At 52.3% G+C, this 26973-nt stretch overlaps 1 protein-coding gene across 1 annotated transcript in view; it reads right to left on the bottom strand.

The window, feature by feature from the left end:
- KIAA1614 (KIAA1614 ortholog) overlaps positions 1 to 26600 on the bottom strand; it is a 36001-nt gene extending 9401 nt beyond the window's left edge. Inside the window, exons 1-7 of the mRNA XM_034779007.1 lie at positions 26544 to 26600; positions 25065 to 25284; positions 19873 to 20892; positions 18307 to 18370; positions 8811 to 8954; positions 5670 to 7402; positions 4696 to 4864 (exon numbers count right to left, since the gene is read on the bottom strand). Of these exons, the coding sequence (XP_034634898.1) occupies positions 4696 to 4864; positions 5670 to 7402; positions 8811 to 8954; positions 18307 to 18370; positions 19873 to 20892; positions 25065 to 25284; positions 26544 to 26600 (3407 nt within the window). The remainder of the gene's footprint in view (positions 1 to 4695; positions 4865 to 5669; positions 7403 to 8810; positions 8955 to 18306; positions 18371 to 19872; positions 20893 to 25064; positions 25285 to 26543) is intronic.
- Between the last annotated feature and the right edge of the window lie 373 nt (positions 26601 to 26973).

Below are 26973 nucleotides of genomic sequence, written 5' to 3'. Positions count from 1 at the left end.
TAGTGAAAAGAAATCCTTGAGGTTTGTGTCAATGCTTTCTCTGGCTTTTAAGCCCTATAAACTATTCAGTTCCTAAAAGCCGACAGGGGCCGGAGGTTGGGGCGAGGTTAACTTATATGAGAATCAGCTCTGGGAAACACAGGTTTTTTTAAAAGGCAAATGTATTTCAAGGTAAAGGTTACAAACTAGACTGTTAACCTGCCATGAGTAAAACATCCAGACTCCCCTCATAAGAAAGATCACAAGGAATAATGGAGAATATTGTACAATGTAAGAATAAATTACATACAAATAATCTGCATTAAAATAACATTATATTAAGGTTGAAGTAAAACACTCAAAAATTAGGAAATGCCAGAATGAATGTTGCCTGGGCAACCCTGATTCGGCTCCCTTGTGCATACTTCATTACTTGGTCACATACTGTTTTTTCATGGGGCCCCTGCCTCATTCAGCACACAGGATGGGTGGTGTTCACTTAACTAGCATCTATTCAATATTTTGTTTTAGCCTCACTGTTCAGCGAGTGTCCCCAGGCTTTATTTACTCCACACTGTTCAAACCCTGCTCTGAAGACAGAATTAGTAGTTCCTCACAGGCTCTCTATGGTACTCATCACTACACTATCTGAATGCTTTACAGACATCAACTGATTTTTTTTCACAACACCTCTGTGAGATGAGGTGGTATTATTCCCATTTTACAGATAGGGGACAGACACAGAGAGGGAAATGAGGCAGAGAGATTAAGGTCAAAGGTGTCCACTAATTTTGGGTGCCAAATTTGAGACCCCTAGGACCTGATGTTTCAGAGGACTTGGTGTTCTATGGCACTTTGTATGTTCAAAACACAGCTCCTGTTGACTCCAGCTGCAGCTATGAGTACTCAGCCCTTCTGCAAATCAGCCCCCAGGGTCTCACGTCGGGCACCCAGAAAACGAGGAACACAATCAGTGACCACCTGTGAAAAGCTCTGTTTAAGTCAGTGTTTCTCCACCTTTTCAAGTTGGCAACCCCTTGTTCAAAGTCAGATATTTTCACAACCCCCCTCCTTTTATCAGAGTAAAAATATAGCAGTGACAGCAAGGATCGGCCTATATAATTTATCTCTGAGTTTTGAGAGGTAGAGAGCTTGACCTTGAAGGGTAAGAGTGTGTGGGAAGCGAGACTGTCTGCTTTAGACTGTAATAAAATAGTCAGTGCCACACCTCCCCACCACCACCCGTGATTGCCTTTCAGGACCCTTCCCACTCTCCTGGGGGCTGTGGCCAGTGTTCCCTCTAATTTTTTACGTCCATGTGCGGAATGAATTTTGTTCTGTGCACCAATATGGAGGTGATATGTGACACGTTACCTCCATATTGGTGCACATAACAAATTCATGTGGTGGGGGTGGAGCCAAGGGGTTCGGAGTGTGGGAGGGGGCTCAAGGCTCTGGGATGGGGCTGGGGATGAGGAGTTTGGGGTGCAGGAGGGGGCTCAGGGCTGCAGCAGAGGATTGGGATGGGGGGCACAGATGAGAGGTTTGGGGTGCAGGCTGCCCTGGGGCTGCAGTGGGAAGAGATGACTCCCCCCAGCCCTTTCTTGCCACAGCAGTTCGGGGCTGGAGGAGAGGTGTCTCTCCCCAGCCACAGCAGCTCCGGCGGGCCTGGGCCGGGCCGAGTGAGGGGCTCCTCTCCCCCAGCTGAGGCAGGTCCATGCTGGGGCCGGGCCGAGTGAGGGGCTCCTCTCCCCCGGCTGAGACAGGTCCATGCTGGGGCCGGGCCGAGGAAGGGGCTCTTCTCCCCTGGCCAAAGCAGGTCTGCGCTGAGGCCGGCAGAAAGAGGCACCTCTCCCCGGCCACGGCAGCGTTGGCGGGGTTGGGCTGGGCCGGGCTCCTCTTCCACGGTGGAGGCAGGTCTGTACTAGGGCGGGTGGGGAGGGGCGCTTCTCCCCATTTCAGCCCTGGGCGCCTGCGTGGGGCTTAATAGGCAGCTGTGTGGCCGCACAGCTTAGAGGGAACTTAGACCCATTGTTGAGAAACACTGAATTGACTTGCCTAGCATCACATAGGAACTCTTTGGCAGAGGCAGGGCTAGAACCCAATTCTCCAGGACATTATCCAACTGTTTTAACCATGAGACCATCCTCTCTCTTCCTCATTCACTACACAATTGGGATTCACCCCTAGAAGCAGGTTGATCCTGTGCAATAAACGAGTCAAGGGTCCTGTGGAAACAGTAGCATGTAATCATGTAATTAAAGACTAACATAAAGCATGTGCAGAAGGGGGCCACATTAATGTTGTCTTAATTCTGGAATTTCTAACTTTTGAGTCCTTGACTTTACAACTTGAATAATGTTCTTTTAACATAGTTTGTGTGTGTAATTTCCTAGGTTACTAGAAAACAAATCAAAAAAACAAATTCTATCATGTAGAGTCACACAGAACCTGCACAGTTCATCAGCAGGGTTGGAACCTTTAGATTCACATCACAGATCTCTGCTATTTAAGGGAACAGAGTAACTGATAGCAGTAGTAGGTTGTCATCCTCTCTGCGAACTAGAGGCGAAGGACACGCAGATATTTGCGGTCATCAGAGCAACTTCCAGTCCGGGCTGTGGATGGGAGGGTGCTCTATTGGTCAGAGCCTTCTGTTTGACCCCACCATGCTTAAACCCTTCTGCCTCATCCCTTCCAGCCTGTCTGTGTTCTGTTCCCCACCCCAGCTCCTTGTCCCAGTCCCATTCTCCTCACATAGTCAGTCCCAATCTCCATTCCTCAGGCTTCTCATCCACGTCCCAGACTCCTTGCACAGCCTATCTCAATTTCCCACTCCCAGCTCCTCCTATCTGTTTCTCCCCAACCCATTTGGCCTCCAGTCATCCCCCACCCCGATTGTCCCTTGCACTGTGTTCCAGTCTTCCTCCCAGACTCCTCATCCAAACTCAGTCTCCCCAAGCCCGACTCCTTCCCAGTTCCTTGTCCCAGTGTTTCCCCTCTTGGCTCTTTGCCCAGCCACAGGTAGATCAGAATGATCCCCATGCTACTGGAGGAGAGAAAAGCCAGGTTTTCAGAAGTGCTGAACACGTGCCTCACACAGTGACTTCCCCTGAGGGGAAGTCATTGCTCAAAATCAACTGCTCAAAATCAGCCCCCATCACCACAGACCAAGGTCACTGAGTCAGTGGCAGATGGGAATACAACCCATATCTCCTGACACCCTGTCATCAAAGCTAAGATACAAGCCCCTTAGTGATGACTGTGATGCTGCAGTAGGATATTAGATTAGGTGATGGCAACATTTCAGTGCGAACTGCTCAGATTACACCTCCCTGCACAGACCACACTCATCATGCATGCCTGATGGCACCTGGATTAACCTGCAAGGAACCCAACATCTGGGTGGGATTCCGGGGCTGTGACAGGCCCTGTTGACAGACAACAATGAGCATAAGCAGTATGGGTATATGCAGGAGAGGTGGCCTCTCCTATGGGCAGGCAGGTGTGTGGGTAAGACACTGACAGTGCTTTAAATTGCCGTTGCCACAAGAGACCACCACAGTTTGGCTCCACTTTCCTACCCCACAACAGGGTGGGCTGTTCAAACGGTGGAAAGACTCCCAGGTAAATTTCAAACTCTCCCAGGCCTGAAGGAGCAACACTAGCCTTTAAACTAAGTAGCAGAAACTACAATTTGGGGAGGAGTGGTAGAGAACAAAGAAAAACATTAGGGATGGAAGAAGCTGGGAAGATCCTTTTGTTAAAGGGCACAAAGAAAAGGGCAAAGACACCATGGTATCAGCAGCGGGGGCACTGAAAACCTCTCGATGCTGATCAGAGATCCATTTGGGTCTACAACGAACACCATGACTCGCAATCAGGTACAATTAACCCCTTCATGGCTTCACTGAAGTATTTATTTCTAGCATTCTGGGATGTGGACAGGAAGGGGGGAAATGCATGCTGGCTGAGGGGTATCCTGGGTAACAGTAGCAGCAGCTTTTGGGGGAAGTCACAGTGGGGAACAAGAAGTTCCTGGCCAGCTCTAGGGAGAGCAGGGACACCAAGGAGAGGCTGATAGAAGAGGAGAGATGAGCAGGTACATGGATGGGAGAGCAGAAGCAGCAGGGGAAGGTTTAATACTGGAAGGCTGGCTCCCAACCAATTAGCAGCTACAGCTGTGCCAGCCAGCCAGCCAGCAAGCAGTGCTATCCTGCTAGCAGCAGCTGGGGGGACAAAGAGCCAGGGAAAGGGGCTGCAGATCTGGAGAATGGAAAGGTTGCTGACCCCCTCTGGTCAAACAGCTGCTCCCAACTCCCTCTGAAGGGGGACCAGAGGATGACAGGTATTTACACACGCATAGCGCCTCATTACCAGCAGATGGGTGTGTCTTAGGCCTGGGGACCTAACTGCCACACCCCTGCCTGTTTTGACAACCCCACTGCCAGGCGGAGCTGCCAGTGCGTGGGTTGCCAGTCTCTCTCTTCTATTTGCCACCTCCGTGGTCACAAGCATCGCTCTGTATACCAGGCACAAAACAAGCCTGTCCATAGACCCCAAGGGTCGTTACTTGCTAACTTCTGCAGCCACAGAAGAAGCTGTGCAGTTTACAGAAGCAGGAATCAGCCCAACGCCCAGCCGCTCCCCAACCCAGCTCAGAGCCCTTCCACTGATGTGGTTACAGAGTGGGGAGCTTGCTGTATATTTACTCACCTCCCTTCCAAGAACATCTTTGCTTGCTGTGACCCAGACACTGGCGCTTCCCCACTGGGTAATCGACCAGCCTGGGTGGGCTCGGTCTCCTCAGCTGCCAGGGAGAGGGTGATGCCCACTGAGCTGACGGCGCTGGGAGCAGCAGAGGGAGCTGCTGCTGAGGATGGACCTATCATGACAGCAACACAGTCAGACAAGCACCTATTGGCTGGTTCAGAAACAGGCTCTGCTTCCACAACAGGAAGGCGAGTCCGACCCAGTTAGTGGAGTCAGCAGAGATGCAGATCTCACTCAGCCGGACCCGCTGTACTGAAGGAACAGGGATAGTTTTCACTACTCTTCCTAGATCCCCATTGAAAGGGAGCTGCCAGTACCGCCTTTTCATTTAGAGGGGCTAGTCTCTCCCCAGATACCCATCCCCGAAGCCTCTCCTGTCCCGCAGTGGGTGGCTCCCATCTCAGCTGGCTGAGTGGATTCATGCCATGCACCTGGGACTCCCCCTTCACCCATGGATGACAGTAACCCCTCTCTACCTCCTCCAGTTCTTGAACGCCTGTCCTGGACTGGGGACTAACCAGCACCATTCCCATATTAGCCAGCCTCACTCAGCTGGTGGAACCCTCCCCCCTACCCTTGGGTCTTATCCCCAAGCACAGCAAATGTGTGATCCTGGCACCGCAGCCTGATGACCAGCATGTTCAGGCATTGATGAGCTGCCAGAGGGAGGGCAGGTTTTACCAGTGAAGAATCTCTGCTCTGAGAGCCCACTACTTCCCTTGCTGTGGAGTTCATATCTCGAGACTGTCCGCAGGAGCACTGGAGCTCGCTCACCTGTCCCGAGAGCAGGCAGGGAAGTGGCCAGAGCCAATCAGACAGTGCTTATGAGAGCCCAGTGGGAAGCCAGCTCAGAGCACAGTGGACAGGCATAACACAGCCATGTCACTAAGGAGCCAGCAGCAATAAGCCCATCTTACCTTTACTCTCTCCCAAGGAAGCAGGCAGTTTCTGGACACTCATGGCCCGCTCTCCGTGGCTCAGAGACGCGCTAGCAGCCTGGCCATCATGCTGGCGCTTGGCCCGTGTGTTGTTGCAGTTATTGGTGGACAAGGCCAGGAGTCGGCCCTTGGAAAGCACTTTCGGGCTGTGCTGGCTGTTCTGCTCCTCCGGCACAGACCCACGCTTGCCGGGAGGAGAAGTGGGCCGAGTCACCAGGTCACTGGTCTGGTCCAGGCGCCCAGTTTCGTGGCCTGTCAGCCTGTAGCTACCCGTCAGGACAGCTTTCCTGTAAGGCACAGGGGAGGAAGCTTTCCCAGTCAGCGGTGGGGCAGGGACCCGAGCCAGCAAGTTGTAGCATGGTGCCCCCTGCTTTGCTTGTTGGGAGATGCCTGTTGCCGGTCTGGGTTGGCTGAAGTTGTTGGCTGGCTGAGGGGCAGGGGCAGAGCTTTCCAGTGTGCCTCTGTTGCCTGGGATTGACTGTGCTGACGGCTGACCCTGGGCAGGGGGCGGAGGGTGGGCATGCCCCTGCTGGACAGGGCCGAACGCTGCATCACACCGGCCACTGTTCTTCCCAGCCAGCCGAGGTGCAGCTGGGAGTTGGTCACCTTTGGAAAGTGCTTCTACCCCATTGGCTGTTGGCATGGTCACCTGACCCTCTTTTAGCACGAGGGTGTCCTTCAAGCTGGAGTTTCTTTCCTCACTAACGTTCTCACCAATGACAGCCTTGCCAGTACCAAGCATGTTGTCAGAGACCTTGGTCCCTCCATTGCCACCTTTCACCCTGCACACCTCCTGCCCCGCCTTCCTGCCCCTCGGGTCCTTCTCCGGAGCACGAGTTCCCCTAGGAGCTTGGTGCCTGCCAGGCCAGCGGCCTCTGGCATCCTGGTAACCCTGGGGGTGGGAGCTCCCTGGCCCAGCCTCTTCGCTGTCAGTCCTGCAGCTGTCAGACGTGTCGGTGCTGTCTAAAGCTGAGTCCACATCGTCTATGTACGTGACATCCCCAATGTACGTCTCCCTGATCCGCTCCGTGTGAACGCGCTGCCGGGAGGGAAGAATCCAGAGGGGAGACCCCCTCGGGCCCAAAGTCCTTCCTCTCACCTCCTGCTGGGAAGCACTTGGCTCCCCACTTTCAGCCTCGGTGCTGATTATTTTGTTTTCCTGAGTTACGCTGTGGCCCTCTGATAGGGGCTTAACAGTCTGATCAGCCCTGAGGTCCATGTTCTGATTAGCTGCTGAGCCCCTGAGGTAGGAACCACAGGCTCTGCACTTCCCCTCTGCACTCAGCACAGTGGGCCCAGCCTTCTCAGAGCGCCCCCTGCTGGCCAGGTGCGCGGATGTCCCTGCAGCCTGCCCACGGTTCTGCTGCTCCTTGCAGGCTTTACTGACCCCACTCTCCTTGCGGTAGAAGTCCCCGTTGATGTAATCTGAAAGGTCTGGCTTGGAGACCAGCGGGCTCTGGCCCAGAGTCAAGAGGACTGAGTCCAAGACCCGCTTCTGGCGCAGTTGCAACCTCTCCAAATAGCGAACTTCGGCATCCCGGAGAGACTCGTCCTCAAAGCGCACACGGGATGGGGACGGCCCTCGCTTCCTGGGCTGCCCACAGCTGGATTCCCCACTGGAGGAGTCACTCAGGTTCCCACTAGCGTGGGCCTCCCCATCCCTCAGAGCATAGCTCTTCTTCAGATCTGGAGTGGTGCTCCCACCGGCATCCCTAATGCAGCAACACAAGGACAGAGAGGACTGTTATGGAGTCACCAGTCAGTCCCCCCTCCCCTTTTATTCCCTTCAGGGGAGTCCTGCCACTCTAACATACTCTGGGCAAATGGCTCCACCCTGTGGAATGGACCGTTGTCCATCTGAGTGATTCCAGGGCCCCAGGGTCAGGACTCACGCCTCACCCAGCCCACCTCCCTTTCCCCAGGAGGCAACTGCATCCACCTTAAATCACCCCCTTTTGGAACAAGTTTCCCTCCTTTGCTACCAAGAGTCAGGGGGATAAGTCCAGTGCCCATGGTGAAAATCCCACTAAAACCATGACAGAAAATCTTAAGGGACCAGTGGGTTAAGGGCTAAAGGTCAACGGGATGCAAATTCAGTCCAGCTGCTGTTCAGATCAGTAAATCAATCTGGATAAAACATTTTGGATAAAACTCTCAAAATACACTGTATTGATTTCAACAAAGTTTTCAGTAGTAGGGTTTCGGAGGTCCAGGGTGGACTCTGCGGTCACCTTAAGAGACAAGCAAATCAAAGACCTGACTTTTCAGTCAGAAAACAGATATTTCAACCCCATTTCCATTTTGTGAAAACATGTGAAAGGGTTTGGTTTTGTTCTAATGTGGAACAAAACCAAACAAATTTTAAAACCTCACAAGCCAAAACTGTCATCCTCCGGAGCGCCTGAGCTTATTTTACTCTGGGAGACCTTTCTATATTGTTGACAAAATAAACTGATCTCTGGGAGCCAAGAACTTGCAGTCGGTGCCTCTGTCATCATAAAATGAAACAATGACACCCCATTCAAATCCTCTAGAGTCAACACTAGTGTGTGATCCATTGTATGTGTCTATCCGGTATGCATTGAGCCTGTGTACGGTGAAGGTGTAACAGGCTTCTGCTGTGCATGTGACATTTGTTTATGTGGTGTAGTAGGCTACAGCAGTGTCTCTGAACCCTTGTGATACCAGGAACCGGCTTGCTGCCTTCCTAAACTGTGTCAGGAAGATCTCAGGGACTGGGGCCGGTCCACGGACTGGTAGTTGAGAAATACTGGGCTACAGAATGCCCAGTGTGTCTGCATCTAAATGAAAGCAGGGGTGCGGGAACAATTTGCACAGTGGGGGTGCTGAGAGCCATTGAACCAAACTGTAAGCCCTGTATATGATGGAAACCACTTCAAGCCCAGGGATGCAGCTGCACCCGCAGCTCCCCTAGTTCCAGCACCTGTGCATGAGAGCGAGGATCACGGTCTGATTCAATTTCCATACATGCTTAAGAGTGTGAGTGAGGCAGGAAAGCAGAAGAATCCCACAGGGAGACTGGCAAGAGAAGCAGGTCTCCCGCCCCCTCCCCCTGGCATTCCCTGGAGCTGTGACTGACATGCGAGACATTGCACTCACCGCCTGGCCTGGGGAACAGCAGGAAGGATGTCGTGGCTGGCTCGGAGAGGGCTCGTCCTGGCCTTCATGCGGGCTCTCTGCAGCAGCTGCTTGGCCTGCTCATGCCTGGGGCTCAGCTCAAGCTCCTGAGTGGGAACAAAGGCCCTGCAGCCAGGCCAGTGGGGAGCAAGGCGGGGGGATTAGAAAAAAATAACAAGGATTAGAGGTGGTTTAACAGTGACGAGGACGACGCGGCTCTGCCTGGAAAAACAACCCACGGTGCATCCTCAAACCCCGGCAGGCCTGCAAACCAGCACTAGAGGGCAGCCTATGCCACCAACAGGGGAAGCCAGGGCTCTCACAAGACAGGCATGGGCGCCTGTTTCCAAAGACACAGTGATAGACCTGTCCAGAGACAGGAGGAAGGAAGGACGGGAGCATTCCCTAAACAGCCTTACAAGTGGATGCAGCAGCTATCAGGGGCCTAAGCCAAGTTGAGGCCAAATACACTGAAAACCTGGACAAGGAGCCTACCTCCAGCCACATTAAATGCACCCTCACAGTTTCCACTCCCCTTCAGTTTAACCTTTACTTAAAGACAAACTTCTACTCGGTGACTGGTTTTTGCTGGTCCTTCTGGCGGCTATTTACCAATGGGCCAGAGCTGAAAAGGGTCTGCTCGGCCCCCTCCCGCCCATCCCCTCTGCCAGTACGGGGCTGTGACTGCTAAGTTCCCAGCATACATAAGGAGAAGTTACATTAAAACAGTATACTCGCAATGGAAGGTTGCAATGCAACACGACTGTTTCTAAGAGTTCAGAACAATTATACACAAGAACACAAAAGCAGACACACAAAGCAGGCAGCCCCCCTAGAACAGAGGCACAACTCCCCCCATCTTGCTCTAGGCTGGCTGGCTGAGGGGGATCTGGGCCTAGCAGCACATATTCTACAGAGCCCCCTAGTCTGCAAGCAGGAGCAGCAACCCCCCTGAAATTTAAAGGGACAGCATGTCATTTTTACACAGCTTTCAATGCACCACAGCACCCTGCATAAGGATCTCTTGCAAGTCACCTTAAATATTTGGAAATAGCAAAGTAGAAGCTCTCCAGGGACAGAGTTGATGGTATTTCTGCAGTTTTGCACACCCATCATACTCCACAGCTTCAGCTGCATGGTAGATTTGCCCAAACAACAGCAGAATGCTGCGCTATAAGTCACAGTGAAAATAATACTTCTCTCTGCTTTCCCTTTGTAGATCTCAACGGGAATATCACCCCCATTTTACAGACGGGGAAACTGAGGCACAGATAATTGAAGTGACTTGCCCAAGATCACCAACCAGGTCAGTAGCAGAGGTGGGAGTTGAACGCGGGTCTCCTGAGTCCCAGTCCCCTCTGCACAGGACCGCACTGCCACTATAGCAATAATCTGTAAACTACAGGGATGACTGGCTGAGCAGAAACAAAATGAAGCAACAGGGAGTAAGGGTTGTGCAGCAGGAGGGACTCTTTCTAATAGGAACTAAACAAAGGTAGCAGAAGCAAAAAGAGCAACAGGCAGGTTCGCAGCCTGAGATCAACCCAGCATTCCCCACCTTGTCTCTCTGCAGCAGCCCTGCTTACAGCCTATTCCTGCAACACCTGTGCAAAGTGAAGGGGAAGGAGAGCTGAAGTTAATGCCTTGTCCACCAGAGACCATGTAGTGGCAGTCCCTCCCCAACTTCCTTTCCCTCAGAGTTCAGCTGCTCTGTTCCCTGGGGAGCTCCCTCCTCTCACTGATCTCTGGTAGCCTTATCTCATCCTGGTGCTCATTGGCCAATTAGCTGCTGCCAGTCAGTCACTTAGAGAGTTAAATTACAGATGGGCTTCTTCTCTTCAAAGGCCAGCTGCCAGCCACCCCATGACATTGGGCAAGCAGTAGTCTACCCCCTTTCGCCCACCGAGATCTGCCCATGCACCTTAGTCCTCACATGTAGCACCCCCTCCTATTCCAGTCAGCTCTGCCAATGCATCTCAGCCCGGACCATTTGTTTCCTTCAACAGCTTCCTCCCCACCTCCCCAATGGTCCCGCATTGTACTGGGGAAAGCCCCTTGGTGGCCAGCACAGCAGGCGCAGAGTGCAGCTGTCCACCTGGGAGGTGCTGTTACCGAATGGGAATACTTGACCCCAATTCTCCAAGAGTCTCACTAGCTCCCTGTCCACTTCCAGGTGCAGTCCAGGGATTGGCTTTGATCTGCAGAGCCCTAGGTGGTTTGGGTCCTGGCTGTCCGAGACACGCCTCCCTTCCCGCCTGCCACGCAGCAGTTCAGGCTCTTGAACAAACAGTCCCTAAGTTTAAGCCAGGAGGCTGGTGCATTCTCCAGGGGCTCTGGCATTCATTCCCTGGCTAGGTTAACAGGGTTCAAGTTTGTTGCCCTGAGGCCCAAACGGGGGATTGTCCAGTTTTCTGGGAGGCCATTGTGCCTATGTTTTTAGTAGGCTCTACGTACTGTGGAGCCAGTGCACAGGGGAGTTACTTTGCAAAACAATGCAGTACACGGCAATACATGGCACTTTCCTCCTCTGTGCACATCTGACTCCCCTTCGACCCCCATCTCCCTCTCCAGCTTCAGCCCAGCTGCTTAACCTCTCCAGTTAATCTGCTGATGCCATTCCCGCCCCATTCCACTCAGAGAAAGGTCAGGTGCTAAGGTTCCCAAGAACAGGAGGGCACTCCAAAAAGCCTGCCAGGGGCCTCAGCTTGCAGATTTAACTGAGCCAGGAAGCACTTTGATGCTCTAGTGATGGGTGCTCTAGACAGCTGTTCAGCCCACAGAGGAGAGGAAAGGGGTTAAGCCAATGACCATGTGTCTCAGGGAAGGGAGGAGAGCAACGCCTTGTGCCCCACTAAAGGTTGTTCAACCACAGAGGTTCTTTGCCTACCAAAACATCGAGGGGACGCTTGGTTCCTAGCTCACCGGCAAGTGCCATTAGTACCTCCTTCTAATGCAGCATCCAGCTGCTCCAGACACATGCTGGGGTCTGACTGGGACTTCCCCCTGGGCTCTGTCACGGGGTCAGGGAGAGGGATGTACCAGCACATCTACATCTTCCCAGGTAGGTGCACAGCAGCTTTTCCCTCGATCTGAGAGCACGAAAGGGGAATTCAGTCTCTTGGGACATGCACCTGTCTGGGGCGTGGAACTAAGTGAGCCCCATACCGGCAGGGGGACAGTGTTCCCAAGGGCAGGCAGCCCCACAAGTGGGAGAGGGCACTGGGGGATGTTCAGTGGCAAAGAATGAGGGGAAGAGAAAGGAGAGTTTACCAGCGGTGAGTACCCTCCTACACAGTCCATTAACCATGTGGCTAATTGCTTACAGGACCCAGACACATGTCAGACTAAGCTGCTAGCAACGATGGCCCATAGTTAGGGTTGATTGGTCATTACCCACGTGCCGTACAGACATGAGATGTTCTCAGCTCACCTAGCCAGTTAGTGCTCTGGGACTGACACCGCTAACGTTTCCTTCCATTCGCTTTTGGCTTCAGATGGTCTTCCCCAAAATCACTGCCCCCAGGCCCAGAACTCACGGACCTACAGGCAAATATGGCCTGGAGTGCCATGGTGAGAAGACACCAGCATGAAAGGGAGAGAGGACAGAGTCAGGCTGCTTAGTGCCATGTGCTAAAAGAGCAGAATTACACTGTCCCACCAACGGGAGAGACTGGCCTTGTCCAGAGGCTGCCTCCTCCCAGTTCACTAAAACAGTGTAGAGGGACAGCAGGGAACACCTGAGAGTGCTCTGGGCGCTGTTCCCATTTCTGCCCTGCTCTGCCTCAAACGCTGTCACTCAACAGCCGGCGCCTACCATGCCAGGAAGGTTCCCATGACACCAAATGGCCACTCTGTCCTTGAAGGAGGTGACTGTGGGTACAGTGTAATAATTCCCAGAATCCTCAGCAAAAACAGAAGGGGCTCTGAAAAACAGCCATTGTCCTTGGGATAGCTGCCCAGAACACTCTCCTAGCATATACAGTTAGGCAGAGGGGGGCACAAAACCATGGCTGGCATGGAAGAAAAGCAGCTGTGTGGGCCCCACCAAATGTCACTTTTAACTAGCTGAGCAGACACTCATTGTGTCCCAGGCTAGCAAGAGCCTTTAATGAATGCACTAAACTCAGTTTTATGTTCAAGAGCTAGCAGGTTTGTTGAATGCATCCAGCCTCATCCTCTGCTCACACTCTCCCGGAAGGCCCTGCATTGGATGTAGGACCCATGGTGAATTCTTCAGGGCCCCTCTCTCACATCCTGGCCATGACCATGGAAAGGGATCAACCAGCTTTGAAGAAAAGTGACACCCCAACACCAGCTACACCCACGCCAGAACTCAAACACTTCACTAGCCCAGAGCACAGGATTTCTGTCAGTTCCACAGGAACCAGCATAGCAAGAGCCACACATAATGCACTCAGTCACATTGCAGACTCTGCCCAGAAGCAGCAGCCGACATCCACTTGGAATCAGAAAACAATTTCCCAACTGTAATCGGGGCTATAGGCTCCAGTCCCCAGGGCACTCAAACCACAACCAGAGTATTACTGGATCTGTAGTGAAGCCCCGCCCGCCAGGGATTGCACTGCAATCTCTCCACTGCAAGAGGGTCTGCAGCCGCCCCCTCCCCACACGGCTGTGTCACTGCAATGTAGCTCCCCTTTCTCCTCCATAGGGAACCACACAATCCCTCCAGTGCAGCCAGCTCCCTGGGGAATAACCCTAGACTGTACTAGGATATGCATGTTAAATCTCACCCCCAAAGGAACGGAATTCCATTCTCTCAGGGGCAATAAGCTCCAAGCTTTCCTTCCTGCTACCTAGTTAAGCTGCTGCACTCAGGACAATCCCCAGGACGCCTGTCCCCACCCACTCCCCTGCTCCCCTGTACATTGCACTGCCCTGGGGAAAAATTGCTCCCCATTCTTCCACTTCACATTGTCTCTGAGCTGCCCCCTGCTCTGTCCCGCCCCACATGTGATCCACAGCCTATTCCAGAGCACAGGGTTTCCCTACTGGCTGCTGCCATAATCCCCCTGATTACAGTAATCAGCTCAGGCAGTCACTTCAGAGAGTCTCAGATTAACCCTTTCATGCCCAGGGCTTTCTAGGGGAAGGCAGGCGTGTGAAACACAACAGCGTCCAAACTCGCTTCAGAGCAAGACGTGCATTCTGTGGGCGCATCGTGCTTCCTACTGATTGACAGGTAGATTTATCCTGCCTGTGGCTCCTTTCCGTCACTTGCAGCCTCCATAGTGGGATGGCTACCCACACAGACCACTCCAGAGCCGGAGCTAACGTATGCAGGGAGCACATTATACTCCCCTCTGCAGCAGAGTCCAGACTGTTTCTCAGTGCCATTCAAGGCACTGACTGGATTTATGAGGCCCTTTATAGCTTGGTATACCCTAGTATATTAGGGCTTGTCTACACGGGGGCTAAACCGGACGAAGTCCAGTTAAGCCGGTTTGAAAACACTTGCATACACTAACTGCACATCTGTTGCAAACTCTGGAATCCTCTTTCAAAGTGAGCTACGTTCAGTGTGAATTGAGTTAGTTCAATCTACTGTTCATGTGTACGCGATGCTGCTATGGCAGTCCTCCAACTGCTATCCCACGCAGCCTTGTGGGTGACAGTTACTGACCTCTCTGTTTATCCATGTGCCCTCCACTGCTGTGGTGTGAAGTTGACCAAAAGTCCCCCTCCTCCAGTTAAAAACTGGCAGAGGGCCAGGATATTTGCCCATTTGCTCCTGGATTCAAATACATCAGCTTTGCTGCAGTATTACTCCAGAAACCCTGCAACATGCCTCGAGCAGCTGCTTGGAGCTATGTTGAGACGCTAGATCTCATTGCCATCCAGTGAAAAGTGTAGGTGCAGGAAGTCTTTGTGGCCAGCCACCGGAATAAAGATCTGTGTGTGGATATTGCTGGACAGATGTCTTTAAGGGGTGACAACAAGGACTCTTACCAGGGCAAGCTCAAGAGCAAACAGGCAGAGGCCATTAAGGAGGCTGTGTGATCCAGTGGCTACAGAACTAGCTTCAGAATCACGAGAAAAGCGAGGTTCCCTTCCCAGCTCAGTCACTGATGTGGTGTGACAGCTTTCGGCAAGTCACTTCATGGCTATGTGCATTTGTTTCCCCATCCATTAAACGGGGGATAACAAATCTCCTCTGCCCTGAGTGTGCAGAGAGACCATTACAAGTGGGGAATAATACTGAGCTATCTCCATTCTTTGTTAAACTGGAGAACGCAATAGAGGGGAATCCCTTGACTTACATAAAACGTTTTGCATGAAGGGTGATTCAGGACACCATCAAGTCTTGTCCATTTCCCTAGCTAGCAGAGACACCCACTAATGTGACATTCTCTCTCGTTAAGTGCTTGTCGAACTCCTCCCTGCTCCCAACACTGATCTGCGAGATGCCTCCAGCGCTGCCCTGAGCCAGCCATTCCACAAGCTCACTCACCCGCCCCATGAAACCTGTCAGGTCTCTCATCACCCATGACATCCCCACCAGCTGGAGGCCCAGATCATACCACGAACTCAGTCAGCAGATCCCCCAGCTCCCACCTTTGGTGACCAAAGCCCACAATTGGGCCCAGATCTTGGGCAAGCTGAGGGCCATATTTCCAAAGCGCGGCCTCTGCGGATGCACTTTAAAGCCTGTACACACAAATTTTGAGCACTAGCACTTGGTGTCTTACAAGTGTGACCTCCTAAGGGATAGTGCTTAAAAATTGCTCCAATCAGTGATTTGTATGTGCACAGATGAACATGGGTGCAGAATGTCCTGGGTAAGGCACAGCACTGGGAGACAAGAGACCTGGGTTCTATTGCTGGGTGACCTAGGGCAAGTCTCTCCTCCCCCCGCCCCGCCCGTGTCTCCATCATTGCAAAGCGCTATGAGAGGTGTGCAGATACTATGGGGAACGAGGGAGCGCAGGACGGATGGATTGACAGAGACCAGCTTGAGGCCTTATTGAATATTTGACCCACTGTCTAAAAGGGGACTAACAAATCCCCCAGGGAACACTAGAACTATTGACTCCTCCTTAAATCCCAGGCCCACAGTTTAGAGCCCATTATTTGCTTTGCCCTATGACCCAGATCTACACTGATTTGCAAGATTCTGTCTAGCATCTACAACTGCTCCCAGGTGTCTCTCTTGCTCCCTATTCCACAGGATGCATCTACTCCATGAATACCCTGACTCTAAAGCCTCCTAAGCTAACTGTAAGGAGCCAAAAACTACCATCACCACTGGCAGACTGAATAGAGGCCGAGCACTCGCTGGGCCTGGAGACTGAGCTGACAATCTCACACCCAGGGAACTGATCCAGGTAGCTGATGCATAGAGGCAGGGCAATAGCTGGTGGAAGCTCATGCTACCCTTGTTCCGTAGATAGAGGGCTCCAGAGAAGTCAGTCTGACACCTCTGCTAGGCACTAAAAACAGTTAATTGTCACTGGACTGGGACTCAGCAGACCTGGATTCTGTTCCCAGCTTTGCCTCTAGCTTGCTGGGTGACCTTGGGCAAGTCACTTGTTATTTGGGGGAGGGGGAGGTTGAAACAAATAAATGATCCATTTGTCCACCCATCCTCCCAGTCTGCATCTCCCAGGAAGAACAGCAATTGGCGGAGGTTGAGATGAGTAACTCACTATGGAGGGGTTAAGGGGAATACTTCCACCCAATCCACAGGGCAACAGCAGAACCTCTGCAGCCTCAAGCATGCAGTAACCCCAAGGGCTCTTGTGCTTGTGGGTAAGGGGGAGAAGGCCAAGGGATCCCTGCAGTCATGCCCTGCTCCTCTCTCATCCAAGAGCTCCAGGTGCTGGGATACGGTGAGCACAGCTCTATGACATGCAGATGGTGCACCCCGGAGTCCTGCCACTCCTCCCCACAATGGAATCAGACCAGATCGCTGGCCCTGCTCTCACAGTGGGGCAGGAAGAGACACCCCCCACTCCATCTTTGCAGCTGCTGAGAGTGTAGCAGCCCGACGTCCTAGTGGGTGCCATCAGCAGGGGGTAATTGGTGAGGGGAGCACTCTGAGCAAACAGGGATGGAGCACAGGGCAGAGTTTCCTTGGATTCCAGTCATGCCACAGACTAATAGACAAGGTGAGGGGAGCAAGTGCAGCACAGAAGACACCCCCCTGGAAGGGAATGGGTAAGGCATGAAGCAGGCCCTTCCTCCTCCGCCCTCTCCTGTGCGCATGCACACATCCTAACCTCAAAAACCTTCCTGCTGACAATGATTGTTCCCCCAACAGCTGGGCCTAAGCTGCCATCCAGAGTCAAAGTCACTCAAAGAGATCCAGAGCTGAATTGGGCAGCACTGGCCCCTCGTCAGGTTTCCCTGGCAAACCCCCCTGAGCGGTAGCCAGCAGCGTAAGGTAAAGCTAGTTTTAATGGCAGCCCTATACAGATCACGTTGCCATGCTCTGCTGAGAGCTCCCTGTCCTCAGAGGAAACACATGTCCTCCATGAACTGCTGGACCCGACCCTTCTAAAACACACATGGGACTCTGCAGCAATATAGTATTTGGGGCTATTCTGGGCTCCAGTTGGGAAGAACAAGTCCTATAATGCAACAGCCCCAGGGCTTATAATGAACTAATACAAGCTAGTGCTGACGGGAGCCTAGAATTAACTGCTCTCCCAGACTTTACTCCTTTTAGCCTTCTGTTTAGATGTGTGTGTTATTTTTTCTTGTTCAAGTGTGTGGTGTATTGCAAACTGTTACAATTACACACTATCACTTTAAATCGTAGGGGTTTCCTACTCCTGCTTGAAGGCTGGGGGGCGCTACAGGGAAGCGTGTGATTTAGACATAGCAGCAGTAAATCAGCTGCCAGCCACCCTGCAGTAAGGGATGAAATATGCTTCTTTGTCTTAGGGAGCAGCCTGTTTTGTCTCTGCTTTTGGGTTCTTGTGTGTTACTGTTCTGAAGTCTGGAAATAAAGTTGTGTTATGTTAAAAGCTTCCAGCAAGAGTACTGTACATTTCCATCTGCTCCTCTCCCTGTGTATGCCGGGAAACAAAGCACAGCAAAAGCAATTCCCACCCTTGGTTTAGTGGTGCCAGGTTCCCAATCATCCATGGGCAGGGGGTGCTGGCAGGGAATGCTGCGCATTTAGCGATTGCTATTTCGAGTGAACTGGGTGCTGGGGACAGCTGCCTGACTCATGGCCCTGCAGACTGGAGCTCTCCATAGAACCTCAGAGAGGGCTGAACACAAGCAGCAGCGGGGCCAGCTTCCCCCAGGCTGGCCTGGGAGAGCACCTTCGTTCTGGCCTTGTGTGTGTGAGGGGGAAAGGACACCTCTAAGGGGGAGGGGGAAGTTCAGGAACCAGACGAAGACTCACCAGGGACCGCCTACTAGTTTTAAAAATACATGCGGTGAGGGTGGATGGGAGGGGAGGGAGAAGGGGCAATCTTCACCTTCCCGCAGTGTTCTCAGCTCTTACCTGTACCCTTCTGAGTCCTGCAGCGAGACCCCAGAGTCCCAGTCCAGGTCATTCACCAGCAGCTCTGCAACCCAGAACAGAGACGCACATTGAGTAGCACACCTCAGCAACAGGTAAAGCAGAGGGTGTGAAAGGACCCTGCTCTTCTGTTCACTACAGATCCCATTCACCCGCAAAGCAACCTCAGGGCTCCTCCTTCAAAGCCAATCCTTTCCTTCTAGATTATGTAGCCATAATGCAGTGTATTTCAAAGGCTTCCAATCTGCAATATGAGGATTTTTGAGATACCCTCTGGTCTGACACCAAGATATCTTTGTACAGAACAGCGCTCAGAACCACTGGCAAGAGAGCATGGCATGGACTTCACTAGGGTTTGTTCTAAAACAAATCTACTTGGACTCGGATCACTCCATTGAGTTGGGTGGTCTCAGCTTTCATGAGATAATGATAAGGAGAGTTACGGTTGCCTTCCTAGCCATGTTTCCGCAAAGAAGGCTGACTACTTACTCAGCAACCCCTGCAGATGGTGCACTACCCATTCCCACAGAGAAGGGATTTTGGGGCAACTGTACCTAGAGCTACAGTTTTCTACAGCACAGTCTTGTTTCTCCTCACTCAGCCTTTCCCTTATAATATGGAAAGGACAGAGCTCACACAGCACTAGGCTGTATTTGGGAAAGAAATGGTTACCCTGACAGGGAGTCAGCGAGTTAACGATGCACTAGTAGGGGTAGAGACTTCTGGAGATGAACAAGTAGCAAGTTTGCTGATCTACTGTCCATAGTAATTCAAGGGTGGATCTCCAAAAGAAAAATTGAGCTTTTACCATTTTCTGTATGGATAAAGTGGCCTGAAAAAGGCTTTTTTTCTGCTTGTATTTTAAATATTAGAAATTCAGGCCTTGGCTCTTCTGTTTAACCTGGAAGACACTATGGATGACTGGAGAACTGGCAGCATTATGACCTCAGATCTAATTCTTCAAGTGAAACCTGATTGAGAGAGGTGATTTTTATTCACACTGTAAAATCTTGGGATTATATGTGTATGTAAGTCAAATACCGGAGAAACACTTAACAGAAAAGCTGTCTTTGTTAAAGATTCAATTTTGAGCTGGGAACACTTGCAAACCACATCCGAAGCCTCCAGCCAGGCTTGCCATTCCTCATTTTTAAGCTACATTGATAAGGCCCTGAATTTAAGTGACTACACAAGGAACCTGCACTGATTTAATTGAAGTGGTAGCTCTTTTTTTGTGTGTGTGGAGAAAGGGCCTGTGATTTAAAAATAAAAATGCAAAAATCCTCAACCCCCCCCCCCCAAATTTCAGGCCTTCTTTTCCTACCATAAAGGAACAAAAATGGGCAACGGTCACAACCCCAGTTTGTTGTGCTTTCTTTGCAGGGCATCTGTAAGTAATGGTGAGTGAGACTGTGTAATTCAGAGTGAACAGCAGGGGTAGGTACTGCAAGGCAGGACTGAGGTGCATGGCAGAGCAGGGTTAAAATGGCTGTGACACTCCCCCTGCCCATCACACACGCTTGAGATGCTCCCACATCAAATTCCCACCTTGAGTGGCTCCGTCCTTCGCTAGCATGAGTGTTTCCTTCGCGTAGCGATGAGGCTCCAGAGGAGAGCGGTTCTGCCTCGACAGGCTCAGCATCTCCTGCAGCACGGCCCGGTTCCTCTCCACCTGCTCAGCCAGAGACAGGCCGCTGGCGGCACTCACAGCACTGCCCAGGCTGTCCCAGCTGTCCGCCCTCCACAGCCGCCCTGATGGGGCTAACCCCCCGCACAGATCGTCCTTTTGAGCCAGGGGGAGGCTCTCCAAGTCCCTAGCCTGAGCCAGCTCTTCTCCAAAGGGGGCTGGTTTGCCATGGTCTTCAAAGGAAGATTTCTGGCTGCTTGAGGGAGGATTCCTAGTGGAGCTGGTGCCCCAAAGCCCATTTGGGGAACCCCTTTGGGCCCTGTTTTCTGAGCAGTGGTCAGCTTTCTCCTGTATGCTCCTTCCTGGGCTTGGAAGCCTCCAGAGTTCCTCAGCTGAACTGCAGCCCAAGGCACTGCCTCCTCCCACTGTCCTATTCGCCTTCAGAGCTTCTACGTTGTTGGCATAAAGGTCTGCAGCCACAGGCCCCCTGACCCCCTGCCCAAAGTCCACATCATCACGGCTGTCTAGCAGCAGGTCCGTCAAGTAGGTGCGGATCTGAGCCCGTGGCTCCACCACCGCATCCTGGGGGACCCCCTCCACCACCGCCGGACCTGGCGCGAACTTCCCTTTCCTGACTTTGGGCTTCTTCAGAGATGCCCGTTCCTGGGACACCGCTCCTCCCTGCTTAATGGTCGACCTCTTCTCCTTCAGAGCCTTCACCTTGCCCTCCAGAATAGAGTGAGCTGCCTTGCCCGGTTCCCCTTGCAGCCGCGCTGGCTCCAAGGCCGCTCGGACAGGCTGGTCGGTGCTGGGCTCGGCGCTCTCAGCAGGGAGGTTGCTCCTACTGACGTTCCTGCCGTGCTGCTTCGTGCCCTTCACGGCTCTTCTCTTCTCCATAGGCGAGTTCCCCTCCATGCCGGCCTTCTGCCTCCCGGGGGCCCCTTCAGAGAAAACAAACAGCAGTAAGGCAGAACTCAGCTGGACTGTAAAGGGAGCGCGCTCTGCAGCACCACAGCTGGATGGGCCTACACACCCTCCTCTCAGAGAACTCCTTTTCCTATCGCCCCCGCTAACATTGACCAGCTCCGCACAGCCCTTGCCAAAGGTCTCTAAGCTTTGCATACAATTATTTACAGTGCAGCAGCCCCTAGGAGTTCCAGTCATGGACCAGGGCCCCACTGGGCTAGGTGCTGCGCAGACAGAACAAAAAGATGGTCCCTGCTCCAGTAAACTTGGATGTTTATTGATTATCCCTGTGTCAAGGAAGGGCAAAGAGAGAGAGACCAAGCAACTTGCCCAAGTTCACAGCATTCCTGGGACCAGAAGTCAGGAATCCCAGCTCTGAGGCCCCTGCTCCCACTACTAGCTAACAGGTCCTCCCCACAGTTGTGTGCAATTCTTGGGTACAACCATCATTGCAGGCAGAATTCACCTGGCATTGCCGTTTCACTATTTTATACTTTCCATCCCAATTCTATGTAGTGAGAGTGGAGTGAGGCTTTCGGATCGGTTACTGCACTAGGCTGAAGCAGGGAGGAAATGACAAGTTCTGTGAACTGAACTCTGTCTATGATAAAGGGCACTTCAACGTTCCTTGTCTTCAGACACATTAAACAAGTCATTCTCTCTCTGCTTTGTCTCATCCTCCCTGTATAAATGGTTTAGAATAGCACCAAAGGCCTCCAGACTGGGCATTTCCTGACAGTTATAAGATAAAATATCTATTTGCATTTATCTCATACATTCCATCAGAAGGCTTTTGTAAAAGTAGGTGAGTATTATCATCCCAATTTTAGAGATAGGGAAACTGAGACACAGAGCGACTAAGTGCATGACATAGGCAGATCAGCGACAACACTGAGATAGAACTCTGGTGTCCTGACTTGCAGTCCCCAGCCTAGCCTCTTGGTCATGCTGCCTCTCCTCAGGCAGTGAGCCACTATTGACTCAGAACTACTGAGTTAGGAAAGTGACCAGCCTGAATGAAGTTTTGGGGGAAGTTTAAGACCCATCCCCAACTTGGCTCACCAAGCCTCACACTACTGCTAGTTGTCGGCACGTAGCAAGGGCTCCTCCACTCCCAAATCTGTCTATAGCATCAGAGGGAACATTGGTGATTTTCTAAAGGTGTGGATCAGCCTCCAGAAGACTGGTTTCTAATGCTGAGTTCGCTAGGCTGGGCTGGTAATCGCCCAAGATTTCAGTTATGTCCTGCCTTCAGTTGGCTGCCAGGGGAAGAACCTTACTTCTGCCATTCTGGCACCTCCTCTCCCAGAACCGTGGAGCCGGGCAGAAGGGCAGGAAATCAATGAGCAAGAGAAGATATTCCCAGACAGCCATGGGTCAGTTCTGCATGGGTTTGGAGCAGAGGTTGGGTGAGCATGTTGGAGATATTCTTATCTCATAGAGCTGGAAGGGACCCTGAAAGGTCATCGAGTCCAGCCCCCTGCCTTCACTAGCAGGACCAAGTACTGATTTTTTTTGCCCCAGATTCCTAAGTGGCCCCCTCAAGGATTGAACTCACAACCCTGAGTTTAGAAGGCCATGTTAATTCCAACCGCACCAGCGTGATCATTCCCTAGAGTCAAAGACCTCGTTCAAGGCATCACAAGCTGACTGTGTGTGCAGTTCCTAGCTGGGAAGGTCAGGGCCCCAGGTGAGGTCAGATGGACTCCAGTGTGGAGAGATGAGTCCCTCCACTACAAAATAAGTTTAATTACTATTTTTAAGTGAATCCAGGTGTGACTCTTTGTATTGCTGCATTGTGGGGACTGATATTTTAGAAATACATAGATGTACCCCAGGCTAGATGGATCCTGACACCCAATGTTCTCCTAGGTTTCCCACTAGGACAGTGGGCAAACTCCCTCTGTGGCCCCTCCCCTCACCACAAGTCAAGGTTGAGGATAAGAGTGAGCAGGTTCAGGCATTCGCCTAAGGCTGAGACGGACATGAGAAGAGTGGGCACAAGGGTGAGGGCCAGAGCAGAATTCTTCCCATCCAGGAGACCAGTTGGCTTTGGGGAGTGGGAGGGGAAATCAGCAAGTAACATGAAACATTCTCCTGGACTTTCCAGAAAGTCACAGGGAGAGAGACTTCAAACACAAGGGCGGTATGGGGAGGGAAGGGGAAAATCCGGATCAAAAGAACTATACTTCCCCTGCAGCTGTTTCCAGACCTGAGCCTCACAGCAAACTGTTCAGAAGAGACAGTGCCGCTGCCATCTCCACTTACCACATGGCTCTCTACATGGCCTTGGCTGGGATGTAGCGATTGGATGCTGTCAAGGAGCAATGGCCAGCCCCAGCCCTCCCGGCTACACAGAGCCATGAGAACAGGCAAATTTAATGCCTTCCCTAAACCCAAGTAGCTGGCTCTGAACACTTGGGAGCTGCCCCACATCCCATTTTAAAATGGTAACGACTTTGCCCTTCTGTAGCACCTTCCACCTGAGGATCTCAAAGACCTTTGCATACTTTAACCCATCCTCACGGCATCCCTCAAAGGCAGGGGAGGTATTCTCACCCTCATCTGACAGACGAGGTCCATGAAGTCAGAGAAGCTAAGGCCCAGACTTTCAAGAATGACTAGTAACGGGAGTGTCCAACCTGAGGCATTGTGAAGATTCTGATATTCAGAAAGTGTGGAAAATCAGGTTCCTTTAAGGTGTCTCAAGGTGAGCAAACAAAAATGGAAGCACCCAAAATCATTAGTCATCTTTGAAAACCTTGGCCTAAGTGACTTTCCCAAGGTCACACAGCAAGTCAGTAGCAGAGTCAGGAATAGAACCCAGGAGGCCAAGGAATTACCCTCCACCCAGGTCACAGCAGGCTGATGGTCCTGCAGTCCAATGCCTGTGTGTTGCTGTGGTATTCCACCGATGTGCCAACACCCGCCTGGAATGTAACGCTGTGCTACACTGACTATCCAAGCAGCTCTGCACATGTGCTTTGATCAGCCTACTTCGCACACAAAGCAGCAGTGGAGCAGTTAAAGAGATTACACATGTCTGGATGGGGAAAAATGGATGTGACGCATTTCAACATGTTAGCCAGGGAATCTTCCAAGAGCAAAAAAGAAGCTGAAACTTGTTTTTCACCTCCAAGTTCAGCAGATATTTCACTGCTTAGGGCTTGTCTACAGGGGGAAAAGATGGTATAAACTAAGATGTAAATTTAAACCAATATAGTCACCCTCTCACCACCATGTAGATGCTCTTATACTGGTATAAAAGAGTTTTTTGTGATTTAGCTTAACCCTCTTCCCAAGCAACATAAACTAAACCGAAAACAGGCCTTCTTCCAAATGTTCACATGGTGGGTGGGGGAGTTGTACTGGTACAACTATATCAGTATAATGTAAAACTTCCCCATGTAGACAAGCCCTTGGAGTCCCAGTGACTCATTCAGAAATATGTAACTTAAAAAAAGCCCGGACTGGAAGAATCTTATGCAGAAGCCATAGGTGACAAGAGGCTAAAAATCACAGCTTGCCTAAGTGAGTATAGCTCTGTGTCCACTTGTGACAGTATTGTGTGGTCCAGTGACATGGAGGTGTCAAAGGGAGGTCAGCTGAGATGCGAATCAATTAGTTATAATGCAGTCACGCCCTGCTGTGCTAGGCGCTGTACAAACGCAGCGAGAGGCAGCCCCTGCCCCTAGAGTTTACAGTCTAACTAGATGAGACACAGAGTAAGGGGAAAGGGAGGGTTATCTACCTGCATCTCGCAATGGGGGAACTAAGGCAGAGATGCAGTGATCTGCTCATAGTCAGCATGTAGCAGAACCGGGAACTGGACCCAGATCTCCTGAGTCCCAGTTCAGTGCCTTAAGCCACAAGCACCCTTCCTGTCTTGTGGCACTGGGGATATTAGCGGAGCACTCAGATAATACTGGGATCTCCTAATGTGCCGCACCAGCTGAGCCTGGGCTCCACAGAGATGCATCACAGTCACCCCCAGCTTGCATCCTCTACCACAAACACCCACTCCCAGCCCCATATAACCTCCTTTGAGGCCTGAGATTCAACCATCTTAGCCGGACAGAGGGCACGGGATAACTACAGAGGAATCTCCCTCCCCACATTCTATTCAGTTCTCCACTTTCATACTCACCAAGCCTTCCTGAGTCAGCTGGGAACGGTGTGCTGCTTCTGTGTGGGACGCAGGAGCTCTCCCCCCAACTGAGTGGTGGGGAGAATCTCCTCCCCAACCTCCATCCAGGCTCCAGATTACACCACGGGACAGAAGTGTCTGCGAACCAGCTGCCAGTGGTGCTGGCCGGGCTCCATCTCCCCGAGACTGGATCCCGGAGGCCCCATCTGCAAGGCGGGAGCTACTCCTCAAGGCAGGGCCAGGCAGAGGCTAGTCCGCTCTCTCTGGCCCTCTTCACTCATTTCTCTTTCCTATGCAGCACTGCTGGGATGATCATGGGAGGGAGGCAGGAAAAAGAGCACCCCTCCCGCCCCCAGATGTTAACCTTTTATAGCCACACCGTTACAACCACCAGGCAGCAGAGAGGGAGCAGAACTACACTCAGGAGAGACATACACCAAATATGAGGGGGGCAGCCTGAGAGCTCTTTTGGGGGCAATCACAGCAGGACCCCAGCTGGGGACAGGAGGTCAGCATAGGGATCACAGCAGGACCCTAGCCAAGGGGGAGGGGGAAATCAGCGCAGGGAACCGCAGCAGGACCCCAGCAGGGGTGAGGGGGCAAGTCTGCACACGGGATCGCAGCAGGACCCCAGCTGGAGGGGACAAGGGCGGGGGAGAAATCAGCACAGGGTTCACAGCAGGACCCCGGCTAGGCCTCTCTCTGCCATGACTCCCATGAGTTAAACGCGGTGGAGTTTTCCTAGCACTCCAGCTAGAGCAAGGGCCGGAAACTGAGAGGCAGGAAAACAAAAACCAAACCAAAACCTTTGCCAGCAGCGCCCGAGTTCACTGCCTGGGTGACTCTGCTCCGCAGCTGGGGTGCCCCCGCCCCCCTTCTCCCCTCCCCACTCCCTCCAGTGACCCAGCTGTGCAAGTGGAGAGAGCCTGGGGAGCCAGCCCCGCGCATACCAGGGCACCCAAGCAAAAAAACATGCTAACCACAGGAACCGCTGGCTATAAAAGGTAAGACATGTTTGGAGGGGCTCACAGTGTCACCATGGCTACCCACTTGCTTGGCCAGAGGGGAGGGGTGGGAATGTGAGGGGGGGAGGCTACAAACCCACCCCATTGGCTGCGCAGCCCCGGCTAGCTGAGGTGGGAGGGTGGAATTCTACACCCCGTGGGGAGCTGCTCAGTCCCAACTTGGAGGGAGGCTGGAAGGCGGGAAGGAGGAAGGGGGAGGGGAGGTGGTGGAAGCTTGGCCGCCTTTGGCTGCTAGTCAGGAATGTCCCTTGTTTAGTCTCCATTTTTGGAGGCGGCTGGATAGAACTGAGACCCACGGGCGGGTAAAGCGCCCTAGGAGAGCGGCAAGCGGAGGGAGTTATGTGGGCTTTTCAAAGGTGGGGGGAGGGGCAGGCTCTGACTGCACGTTGCTTTATCAGCCCCCAGGCTGGGGACTCAGCCCCCAGGGCCAGTCAATTCTGGATGTTCTTCAAACCATGGACCAGACGCAAGCCACGTTCTGCTGAGAACCAGACTGAAATTCACCGTCCATCTTCGCTCCACCCTAGCCTCCTAGTCCCAAGCCTGGCTGTGCGCACAGCTAGGGCATGTGAGATGTGTATTCACTTGGTCCATGCACGTCACTCACACGCCTTGGAAAGCAAGGACGGGTTTTGAAAGCCCAACCTTGTAGAGAAGGAATTGGGCTGGGTTCAGTTCCCGCCTATAGATTCCACATGTGACCTTTGGCAAGTCACTTAGGCCAAGAATTTCAGAAGTGTCCAGTGATTTTGGGTACCCCAACTTCAGACAACTTAAAAGGGGTCTGATTGTCAGACAGGTCCAGAGCACCCAGCTCTGAAAGTCAGGCACCTTCCAGGCATCTCAAGTTGGGCACCCAGAAACTGAGGCAATCAAAAAATGAT

Source organism: Trachemys scripta, chromosome 8 (genome assembly GCF_013100865.1).
Source record: "Trachemys scripta elegans isolate TJP31775 chromosome 8, CAS_Tse_1.0, whole genome shotgun sequence".
NCBI classification, from domain to species: Eukaryota; Metazoa; Chordata; order Testudines; family Emydidae; genus Trachemys; species Trachemys scripta.
This window is presented reverse-complemented; position numbering and strand designations above follow the sequence as displayed.